General features: G+C 43.7%; 1 protein-coding gene across 1 annotated transcript in view; it reads right to left on the reverse strand.

Moving 5' to 3' along the window:
* Window positions 1–12,883, reverse strand: part of LOC126354244 (sialin-like) — an 85,965-nt gene that overhangs the window by 8,105 nt on the left and 64,977 nt on the right. Inside the window, exon 8 of the mRNA XM_050003746.1 lies at window positions 5,148–5,389. Coding sequence (XP_049859703.1) covers window positions 5,148–5,389 — 242 coding nt within the window. The remainder of the gene's footprint in view (window positions 1–5,147; window positions 5,390–12,883) is intronic.

Below are 12,883 nucleotides of genomic sequence, written 5' to 3' on the forward strand. Positions count from 1 at the left end.
ACCATAGCGCCATCTGGTTTCCCCCTTCAAGCTAGACGAGTTTCGTTCTTTGTAGGTTTTTAGTTTGATGCTTATTTCTTGAGATATTTGGCCCATTCATTATCGGTGGACCACCCTGTATACTGGTCGTCTATTAGATAGCGCTGACTAACAACACCTGACAGCCATTAGGGCCATTTTTTCTAGCAGTTGTTCTCACAACGTGGTACTAACAAGGGCGTGCCTACGAAGGCATTCCACACCGCGAGTGGGTACCAACGCCCCCTGGTGAGAGAGAACTGCGGCGCTCCTGCCACAGACTGGTTAGCGACAGTGGTCGGCCAGCGTCGCCTGCGAATGCAGCCCTGGTGGCGTCTCGTTTCGTGACGCAACATTAGGGGTAACCTATACAGTACACGGTACTTCCCGCAAACGTGACGCCACACACTGTATCGAAGACGAAAAGAGCAGTCTCGATCGTTGGTTCACAACACGCGAGGTGAATGTGATGTTCGAAACCATAACACTCACCTCCAGTAGAGAGAACTGAAAGTTACGCTTTTTCTTGACTTCAGAGTGCGTTAAGCTCGAAACTGCATCGTTTGTAAATGTATAAATCTGTGCTTTAAATTGGGCTGGGATGTGGATAAGGAGGAGATTGATGTGTTGGCAAGATTTGACTCAGAAACTTATTGAAATGGTCGTACTAACTATTTTTACATTTTTCCTAATACGCCTTAATCAACTCTGAAAGTGAGATGACTTGATGATATATATCCCAGCCGTTGAAGTGTCCGTCACCTGAAGCCGCTACCACTCTGTCAGCTAGCTCCTCAGCAGACCTCACCAGGGCTGGGCGCATCCCCGCTTGCCAACGCAGCACGGCACAAACGGGACGGTCTCCCATCCAACTGCTTGACTTCGTTGATCTGACGCGATCCCATGTATCCACCGCGGCGAGGTCGTTGGCTGTCATAAGTACTTCACTCGTGTTAATCTCATGCAGGTTGGCATGGCATTAATTACAATGGTTGTCCACTAATTAAAGACCATTCTCTATTTAAAAATCGGGAAAATTTTATTCGTACAAAATTTGTACGTGGCATTGCTCGTACATGGCTATATTATTTTTCTACATAATACCGGCAAGTACTACGCACTTCTTGAATCGGGGAACGAGGTCTTTGATACCTTTGTCAAAAAAATCTCCCGCAACCAGACCGACACTTCTCCCTAGACTTCGCTTGTTTTGTATCACTCATCGAAGCTTTTTACCGTTTACATCAACGGTCACCACTCATTGTGTTTCCCTTTGTCAAAAACGTGGGAGAAAATCACGCTGACTATAACTTTTTTGCCAGGGATGACCTCAAGAAATTTTCAAACTGGAGGTGAACTGGTGTGGCGCCATGTATTGATTGCCTTTTTGACTCAGGCGTATGATGGAGCGCTCCTTTTTCGTCACCGCCACCTGTAATGATCGAGTTGAAGAACTCGTCTCTTTCCCTTTCAAAACGGCCCAAAACTTTTTGAGCACACGATTTTCCTTGTGAACCTGTCAATATTTTCGGCACCCAAAAAGCGCGATCCATCCTGTGCCCCACCATTTTCGTTAAAACGATTTGTATCGTTGATCTGCTGACTTCTGGCATCGAAACGGCCAGGTCTCAGACTTTCAGAGAACAGTCTTCACGAATTTTAGCCTCATTTTTCTCCAACAACGCGTCATTGATATTAAAGATCTTCTCCCACTTCCTTCCTCGTCATGCACACTGCCTCTACCGCTCGAAAACTCAGCACAGAACTTCCTGACATTACGCTGGCTAATCAAATCACTATAAATGGCCGTCAGACGACGGTGAATTTCAACTGGGCAGATATTTTCCACGAAAAGGGACTAAGCGTCATGGCCTGTAGTCTTAGCTAGTGCTTTGAAATTTAATAACTCAAAAACTTTAGTAGGTATTGTTGTACAAATTTAACCAAATAATTACTATGTTGTGACCTCTATGGGAAAAATATTTAAAAGCTATGGAATATATAGTGGAATGAATATTAATTTCTAACTCACGTGCCGAATTACATGTAATTTTTATTTTAGGTACACTGTACTTCCACACAATCCAAAATAAAAGTTCAAAACAAATTTTATTCTTTTAATTATGAACTTGTTGAAACAGTAAATCAGGGATATTTACAAATCTGTCGTTTTGTCGAATCAAAAAAATGTTTCTTAGAAGTCAATTTTTTCTCCTAGTAATTAAGAACATATGAAATGCTGCAGCTTAAAATATTTAATACATTGCTGCATAATGTTGTTCATTGTGTAGGTAAGCACTATATTATTATTCACGCAAAATTTTGTTCTTGTAGTTTTAATATTCTGTGAGGTAGTAATGTCTAATTATGAAAAAACGTTGATTATGGTAAATTCAGACTAAAGATTTGCATGTCGTTTTCTTCCCTGTGATGACTTGTCAAAACATTCCAGCTCCGTAATCTTGTTAATTTTGGTTGTCCTTTTCATGTTCTCTAATTTTCTTTCTTTTCTTTATTGTTCTGGCCTCCTTTATTATATTTTCAGGAGCTTTTTCAGCTTCAGCTACACGTCGCCTTTCCACTTGTAGCAGCTCGCTTTTCATGTTGTCCCCAGTTTTGATGCTTACTCTGCGCAATGTTTTTAATCTACTTGTACTCCATCATTGAAGCATATTAGGGTATCCATCACACCTATCTGAAAAGCAGAAACGACAATAAAAATAGTTTCTGGCAAGGGTTCTCAAATGCAACTATCGAAGCTTAAATTCGGATTCTGTGTCGTACCATTTAAAAATTTTTCCACAAATATCTCTCTATATCGGCTTTAGTTCTACCATAATGGTTTCTAGAATGTGGTGTGCATGTGTGTGTTTTTGTCCCTGCGATTCACACCTGTTATACTTGCGCCATGAAGTATTTTCTATTCGACAGAGGCCCTGCTGTGGATGCTTATCAGTGGATATTCTGCAAAACAAAGTTGCCCAGATTTCTTTTCTCATCTCACTGACCATTTCGTTGTTCCTCCTGATGGGTAGACCATAATACTTTATGAGGTTTTCTGTTTCTGATTTGGTGAGTGTACCTTGTCTACCAATGGCTTTGCCATTAAAGAGATTTTTCCCGGTCGTGTCCTTGCAGAGTTTCGTATGTGTTGGGCCCTTTCTCTTCTGTACCTGTCCTACACATTCCATTTTCTTATTTTCAGTTTCACCTTATTATTTAGCAGCCACAACACAACACTGTAGAAGCCTTTAGAATCACTATCACAAACGTAGTGAACGTATCACACTTGACGTCTAGGAACTGACCTACTAAAAATAGAGACTGCCCGCTTGCTTCCCATGCCACCACTGAAACCTTCAAAGTTTTTGTCATATCTGTATTTATTTACCTTATTCGCAGAACCATGGCAATGTTTTGTTAGATATTCATAGTACAGTACCTTGCCTGTGTTTACAGAGGTAACTGTGACAACTCCATTCAGCAGTGTGTGGCCTTTCCCCTGCCAGAAACCGTCCAACGCACCGAAAAGTCAGTAGATTGACAAATATCTACAGTTTCTTTCGCTGCCCTCTGCTTAGATGCTTCACTGACTTCTGTTAGGACATTATGCAACGTTTATAATACCTCTCAGATATGACAGGTGGCTTGGGAGATCCATCATAGCTCAGAGTATCTGGGCGGCTTTTCTTCCCTCAACAGTACACCTCATGACATAAGCAAGGCGAATATTCACTTCACTATATTTTGTGCATGTTACAGAAGATATCATCATTTCGGTACTTTACACACTTGACATTCCACTACAATTTTTCTGGATATGCTTCTTCTCATACTTACGTCCTCACTAAAGGTTAGGGATTTTTCACTATTATAGTATTTACATTTAGCAACATACAAAAATAATTCTCGAAGCTTGCACTGACTAGTTAAAACGTAATCATTATTTTAATTTTTTACATCACCAACATATTGTTTATTTCCGATAAGATGTTTCATCTTGCGTTTTAAAGCACTATCTGGCGAATTTTAGGCCTAACGTAATTTCACTGTGGCATAACAGTTTCTTCACTTTTATGGTTTCCAACAACACGCTTGTGTTGATTATCGTGAAATTTACGACTGTAGTTAAACTTCTTCGTTTCTGACATATCACGAAGAAAAATAGTTGAAATATGCAGTCACAACTACAAGTTTACAGCACGAGCGCACGCGAAAAGCGTAAGTAAGCTCAAGCGATACTTGTATTGACAGAGAGATCGATTGCAGTAAATCCGTGCTGTCGATATGTTCTGCAAGGAACGAGCGGTGTAGCTCGGTGGTTAGCAATCTGGACTCACATTCAGGAGAACGATGTTCAAACCCGCGTCTGGCCATTCTGATTTAGGTTTTCCCTGATTTCCCTAAATCGCTTAAAGTAAAAGCCGGGATGGTCCTTCGAAAGGGCACGGCCACTTTCCTTCTTCATCCTTCCCAAATTCGCGCTTGTACTCCGTCTCTAATGGCCTCATTGTCAATGGGACATTCAGTAATGAGACACCGTAGGCAATGTTTTTGCTTTTGACACTATTGTGACAGTTAGGCATTCACACGCCGTAACTGCTTTAGAAAGGCGTTTAACACGAAAATGATGAGGTACTACACATAAAGTTTATATTTTTAGAATCATAATTTTATTAAATAAAAAATATTAAGGGGACCTCCCCTTAAGAAAGCGAACAACCGCGCACACCTCCCATTTGGCGGGAAACGGTCGCAGTGTGTCCACCTCTAGCAGCGATCACAGTCAGACAACAAAGCACCGAGCCACGAGACAGCCCGTTGTGGTGGGGGATGCCCATACTTCAAGCTAGTGTTGCCAACTAATGAAAAATTCGTGCATGCCGCTGCAAAGGACAGACGGTTTTTAAACCATGGACAACACTCGTATTGGTGTTTAATAATGATGTAAACGCAGAAACTGAAACAGAAAAAGTGAAACCCTTGAGGTCCACAAGCAAAGTTTGGTAAAGTATTTGATTAGGTGTCTCGCAGCTGGTGTTAAATTATGCCGAATGTGTAAACCAAATAACAAGGATGTACTGTTGAGGCTGAGGTCACCAACTGACAGCAGAGCGCCATTTACGTACATTGGCATTGGTGAAGGCGCCGACTACGTAAGGGACTGCGATGCCCGTCAGGTTGGCGATGCTGTTGACGATGCCGGCGATGGTGCCCGAGTAGTTGGGCGCGATAGCCTGCATGTTCATGTAGGGCGCGGCGCAGTAGGTGGAGATGCAGAAGCCACTGATCGCCAGCATGGCCACCAGCACGGCCGTGTTGCAGCCCACCACAGTCACCACCAGCAGCGTCGCGGCGGGCACCAGGGTACCTGCAGGCGGGGACAGGGTTGCCACAATATAAGTGTCTAATCTCCTAATGACCATCTAACACTAGTACCGACAGTCAGATTATACACTACTGGCCATTAAAACTGCTACACGAAGAAGAAATGCAGATGATAAACGGGTATTCATTAGACAAATATATTATACTAGAACTGACATGTTATTACATTTTCACGCAATTTGGGTGCATAGATTCTGAGAAATCAGTACCAAGAACAACCACCTCTGGCCACAATACTGAGCATTGAGTCAAACAGAGCTTGGATGGCGTGTACAGGTACAGCTGCCCATGCAGCTTCAACACGATACCACAGTTCATCAAGAGTAGTGACTGGAGTATTGTGACGAGCCAGTTGCTCGGCCCCCATTGGCCAGACGTTTTCAATTAGTGAGAGATCTAGAGAACGTGCTGGCCAGGGCAGCAGTCGAGCATTTTCTGTAACCAGAAAGGACCGTACAGGAACTGCAACATGCGGTCGTGCATTATCCAGCTGAAATGTAGGTTTTCGCAGGGATGGAATGAAGGATAGAGCCACGGGTCGTAACACATCTGAAATGTAACGTCCACTGTTCAAAGTGCCGTCAATGCGAACAAGAGGTGACCCAGACGTGTAACCAATGGCAGCCTATACCATCACGCCGGGAGATACGCCAGTATAGCGACGACGAATACACGCTTCCAATGTGCGTTCAGCGTGATGTCGACAAACACGGATGCGACCATCATGATGCTGTAAACAGAACCTGGATTCATCCGAAAAAAATGACGTTCTGCCATTCGTGCACCCAGGTTCGTCGTTGAGTACATCATCGCAGGCGCTCCTGTCGGTGATGCAGCGACAAGGGTAACCGCAGCCATGGTCTCCGAGCCGATAGTACATGCTGCTGCAAACGTCGTCGAACTGTTCGTGTAGACGGTTGTTGGCTTGCAAACGACCCCGTCTGGTGACACAGGGATCGAGACGTGGCTGCACAATCCGTTACAGCCATGCTGATAAGAAGCCTGTCACCTCGACTGCTAGTGATACGAGGCCGTTGGGACCCAGCACGGCGTTCCGTATTGCCCTCCTGAACCCACCGATTCCATATTCTGCTAACAGTCATTGGATCTCGACCAACGCGAGCAGCAATGTCGCGATACGATAAACGGCAATCGCGATAGGCTACAATCCGACCTTTATCAAAGTCGGAAACGTGATGGTACCCATTTCTCCTCCTTACACGAGGCATCACAACAACATTTCACCAGGTAACGCCGGTCTACTACTGTTTGTGTATGAGAAATCGGTTGGAAACTTTCCTCATGTCAGCACATTGTAGGTATCGCCACCGGCGCCAACCTTGTGTAACTGCTCTGAAAAGCTAATCATTTGCATATCACAGCATCTTCTTCCTGTCGGTTAAATTTCGCATCTGTGGCACATCTTCGTGGTGTAGCAATTTTAATGGCCAGTAGTGTACCTTTTCCATAAAATCTTCTCGATGTTCTTGGCGCGTCAACCAGGAGCAAAGAAACAGGCTTTCGATGATAATCTCCGTCGTCTCCACCAGGAGCTTAAGCTGCGACATAACGTCGCACAAGAGGCCTCGGTCCGTGACGTAAACTTGAGAAGAGTTTTTGCCCCTGCCGAATAGGTGGCTAGAATGAACTGTTCTCTTGCTGTTCAGAATTTATTTGTTACATTGACGCGCTCCGGGCGCAGTCCATCATCACAACGTCAAAAACAAAAATCTTCATATGAAGGATGTACTCATAGGTGTCAGTCCTGAGTTTAGTACTGATGCTCAGGGCAGACATGTGACTACACACTTCATATGAAGACTTTCCTTTTTGACTTTCTGACGATGGCCTGCGTCCAAAAAGTGTCCATAACATAAAGAAATTTTGAGCAACAAGTGACCAGTTCATTGTAGCAATCTATTCAGCACTTCCCTAAGTCTCAAATTTTCATCAGCAGCAGCTCACTCTTGTAACTATTTTTTTTCTCTTTATTATAATGGCAAACATTAAGATAGGAAATACAATGCTAATGCAAATAGACCCCCCCCCCCCCGACTAACCGCGCGGTCCGGTGTGTCGGCCAGCCTGCGGATGGTTTTAAGGCGGTTTTCCATCTATCTCGGCGAATGTAGGATGGTTCCCCTTATTCCGCCTCAGTTACACTGTGTCGGCGATTGCTGCGAACACCGTTTCCACGTACGCGTACACCGTAATTTGGGGTTATACTCGTCTGGTATGCGACGTACCCATGGGGTCCACTGGGGGCAGAACCGCACAATAACCCTGGGTTCGGTATGGGTGGGTGGACTGCTGTGGCCTGTTGTGGGGTTGTGAACCACTGAACCACTGAGGGCTACGTTGGAACGAAGCCTCTCCGTCGTTTCTAGGTCCCCGGTTTAATACAATACAATCCAAATAAATGAATTTTGCTGCTTCTGAAGTACAACAACAGACTACAACAAAAGTGCGAGGAGCGTTCAATAAGCAATGCAACACTTTTTTTCTGAAGGTAGGTTGGTTTTATTCAGGATTCCAATGCATCATATTATTCCCCACTCTTTTGGCTACAAAACCCTAGCTTTCAACATAATCTCCCCCGCAATACGACGGCCTCACGCCACCTTACTTATAGCGCCTGTGTGCCCGCATGGTATCACTCTAGTGGTCGACCTCGGAGCCAACGTCTTGCTGTATCAGCACCTCCCCATCACACACTATCTGCTCCCCGCGGAGTGCATCCTTGATTGGGCCAAACAACTGGAAGTCGGAAGGTGCGAGATCCGGGCTGTACGGTGAATGAGGAAGAACAGTCCAATGAATTTTCGTGAGCTCCTCTCAGGCGCGCAGGCTCGTGTGAGCACAGGTGTTCTGTAAGGTATTTGAGTGGACTCCATTATCACCTCGAACGAGAGTGCCCGCACTTTCAAATATTGAAGGAGTCACAGCTGCGTGTTACCGGCCAGCACGCGGGATGCCGGGCAGACTTACACACGCCTTACTGAAATGATGACTGAACCCTCGCCCAGCAACTCACCGTGCTTTTGTTCACTGCCAGCTCGTGGATATTCTGCGAGCGCCTTGGAAAATCCGCGATGCTCTGGTTTTCCACCAAAAGCAACTCAATGACAGCTCTCTGCTTGGAACGCACCTTCTTTACAAACACCATTTTGAAGGCTACGTATAGCGCCGCCATCTATCGGAACTTCAAGAAATTATAGGGGCTTAAGCGAGAATGTTGCACGATGTCCCACAAAAAATTTCGGATTTTTTTGAACCGAAATCGACCGATAAAAAACGTGTTGCATTACTTATTGAAAGTCCCTCGTATAATGGATATTAAAAGAAGAATTGGATGATCAAGCAAGAATTAAGAAAGAAGAGTAATTTATTAACAAACAACTAAATAATATAGAAACAAGAAAGATATTCGTCAAGACATTGACCTGGAGCTTTTTAAGCTGTGGTTGTGAAGGGTGGGGTCTGGGTACAGAGGTAAAAGACAAAGCAGAAGTAGCAGAAGTTTGATTGTGGAAAAGAGTAATAAAAACATATTAAAATGAAAGAAAATCTAATGAATAAATACTAAAATAAATTAATTAACATGGTACAGAGACGAATAGTAAAATTAACTGGACACCAAATGCGACATAATAACTTCATAAAAAATCTTAGAAGGAAAAATCCTGGGAAAAAAATCAGGAGACAAGCCCATAAAATCTCTATTACATGTTGTTAGTGGAACGAAATGCAGCAATCCCAACCAAATTGTAAAACTGCGAGAGACAAGAGGATTGCTACAGCGACAAACTCATGATTTTTACTCCAGTTTCCGACGATGGGAGGGTTGGGAGGTTTAACATGTTGAAGTGGTACATGTTACTATAAAAAATAAAACACGTCTCACTTTCCTTTTACTAGACCGATGAAGATGTGCGTGTGAAAAACGTGACTTTAATTAGTAGTGGCGCAAAAAGCATGTTCAGTGCCCGGGCTTTTTGGAATTTATGTGCAGAAATGAGAAAGAAAAACGCTGTCACAGCGCAGAATGCGACGACGGATGTATAATTTGGACTGGACAGTGATGGGTCGCTTGCACTTTGCAGTCGTGCTTTGGGGACTCTGTGGACTCCGAAGAAGAAAGAGGCCTGACGACAATGGTCGAGAACTAAAGAAAATTGGATGTTGTTATATAAATTCTAGGCTATGCTATCTCAAGTTAAGTACGAACTTACGGTTTTGGTCCATCACTGAAGCATCGTGTACGAACGTCTTGTCTGAAAAGCTTTATTAATTATCAATTGTTGTGAATTGAGAACTTATTCGAATACAGAAGAATTACGCAAACCGTGTTTTGTGATTTTGTAATGAGTTGTTTAAATGTAGAATCTCTCTTATAACCCTCGACCCTCTGCAATCGGAAAGGGAGTCATGGGTCAAATATGTGGCACTGCATAGCAGGACCACAACATCAAGGAAAAACAAGACGGCGACCGGGAAATTCGGAAAAGAAGGTAACTGTTATTATAAGGAACGAGTAAAGACTTGACATGTCGAATTGTATCGATCACTTAAAATCAAACCACAATAAGAAAAACACCTCAATGTGTAACAAAAGTTTTAAGTATTTAAAGCAGCACTGATTTAAAAATATAAATTTTGCTAAATTACACGATTTGTAAAAAACTTTGAGATGATTTAACACTGTGGTTAAAATTATATAAGTTATATTGATATAATGGTGGTGCATAAAACCGATCATACTTAGCTGTTCAAGCAAAACGTGCTTCATTTGTGCTCCACAATTTTAGTAAGGTTGACCATGATAAATTCATGCTGGCAATTTACGTGTTTATTTACATATAAAAACCGACATCCGAATTTTCCTTTGAGTGAGGCTGCGTTTTCCAGATAGGTCCGATTCGAATTACTAGATTCTAATATTTTTTTGTTCGTGTCGTTTTCGCGTAATCTTTGATTATGTCAATACTCATGAACATCAGAATATATAGAGAGTATTTTCGAACGTCGCCGTGAAAGAATTCTACTATATCGTCAATTGTTAACTTAATTTCTTCCTTTTAGAAATTTTCAGTAGCATGATCCCGGTCAAAAACAATCGTTTCTTAATCGTCTGGTGTATTTCAGCGCATATCCACAGGGCTAAAATTATATTTTGAGAATTTTCGTAAGTTAAGAGTATTGTGCATAACTGATTTCGTAAAAAATCTGCGTTTGTGTTTTGCATTTATTGTAAGTAACTATCATATCGCGTCACAGAGAGTCGCATACCAGAGATACTAAAGGTACTTCAAGGTCGTATCGCTTCCGTAGAGACCGCGAGGACAAGATTAGATCAATTACAGCTCACTCAGAGGCAGTTAAACAGTCACTCTCCCCGAGCTACACACGTGAATGGAGGGGGCACCCTAATAACTGGTGCAGTGGGATATAACCTCTGCCATGTACTTCACAGTGGTTTGCGAAGATCAGATGCAGATATAGAAATCAGTACTACAATGGGATCTTGTGGAACCACGGTATGTTATTGATGTAGGAGGAGGAAAAATGAGAGTGAGATGGGGTGTGTTGTGCAGTGCCAGAAGGAATGGTTTATCTCAGAACTTCGGTAGTGCAAGTTTTCTGGAATTCCGGCGCGAGAGGATAGACACGTAAGAGCATGGAAGGTTCGATAGAGGAGTAGTGGTGTATCGAGCGACGTACCTGAATTGATGATTACTGGATATGATTTTCGCTGACACTGGCTGTTGGGAATGAGCTTTCCAATTCGTTTATTGCTTGGAACGGAGCTCTAAAAAGAGAAGAAAGTGCGCTAAACGGATGAGTTGGTATAGGATGCGAGAGGAGGGAGGTAGGCGTATGCGGAAGTGGAGGTGGAGTGCATGTATTTCTAGGGTTTCAAGGGCTTTGTGTGATTTAAGAGAGGCGGATTAGATACTTACGGACGAGGATAATAGTAGAAGGGTGTAGAGCAAGAGTGCGGTCTGTCAGTAGTTTTAGTTGTTTCTGGACTGTAAGGAGGAGTGCATTCCATGATAGTTTTCTGTTAAGGGATAGTCCTCAATGCTTTGTTGTGTCAGTGAGAGGCGTGTGTTCGTTGTGGATAGAGAGGACGATGGACTCGCTGAGTGTTGCGGCCAAAGGCAGTGGCTTGGCTTTTCTGTGGATTTACGAGTGCTGCTCACATCTATTACTTTCCCCTCTTTGGGGAAGTGTGAGGGGGAGTTGGTAGCCTTGCGACTTTTAATCCCCTGTGTACTTGTGTGTGTGATTATGTCTGTACTTTTTGGTGTCTGTGAAATGTGATGATTGTTCTGTGTGTGTGCTTGGTACTTACCTGAGGTTTGGCGAGATAATTGTGGTTATTTGGGTAGCAGGATCTGAAAAGGATATTGGGATTTTCTCTTCGCCTTAGTCGTCGAAGATCGTCATGGGGCGATTGTGCTTATCGCGGGACATTTTATACCGACCTAGGGAGTGGATGAGGGCGTTTCCCGACCTGGAAGAACCTTCATAGAAGGCCCTTGCCAGGTCTTGAAAACGCTCTTTCAGGAGTGGGATTTCAGCAGCGGCATGCAAATCGTCAATGGGGAATCCGAGAGGTAGACGCAGTGCCCTCCTGAGGGCGCGGTTCTGCAGCCTCTGGAGTTTGTCCAGGTGCTGCTTCGTCGCGTATCCCCAGGCAGGACACGCGTATTCCATGACTGGCCGGATCAGGGCCTGGTATACGTTCACTCCTACTGAGTAGGGAAGGGAGATGGATGAGTTGAGGATTGGGTACAGGATGGACATTCTGGCGCAGACCTTCCTGTGGACCTCGTCTATGTGGGGTTTCCACGTAAGGAGAGAGTCCAAGGTTACACCCAGATACTTGGCGGTTCTAAGCCAGGGGAGTTGGGTTCCATTTAGGTGAGTCTGTGGATTTACGAGTACTTAAAGTACCCTTTCTTTGTACCAATCAGTCAGAAACATCAAGTGGCGATTGTGGTGGGTAGATGTAGACTTCAGGTGGTTGTGGGGGTGGAAACTTGGGAATGCTGGAAGTGTACATGATGTAAAGGAGGGGGGGGGGGGGAGGCAGAAAAGAGATTGTGTTACATTAGGGTGAAACACCTGTGTTCTACTGCACGGGTAACGAACTAAGCTTATCACTAATTTTGTTTTCTTATGATAACATTAGCAAAAAACATATCACATTACCGTTACCGATTGTGACCATCCAGCAGTCATCGTCAGCCTAGTAGCCCATGTTGCAAATGGTGACGTAAGGTTCCTTGTGTTGACAACGCAACATGACTGTTACGCTACCACCTACAGCATGCACTTCAGTCTGACAATGAGCACGGACTGGTCCAAATTGGTTTTGCCACTTAAAACGCTTTTTCGATTGTTGTCGTAAGAAAATAAGAGGATGTTTTGGTGGTTGCTGTTGAAAGAACGAAATAATATAGTCAGTCAG

Source organism: Schistocerca gregaria, chromosome 3 (assembly GCF_023897955.1).
Source record: "Schistocerca gregaria isolate iqSchGreg1 chromosome 3, iqSchGreg1.2, whole genome shotgun sequence".
Lineage (NCBI taxonomy): Eukaryota > Metazoa > Arthropoda > Insecta > Orthoptera > Acrididae > Schistocerca > Schistocerca gregaria.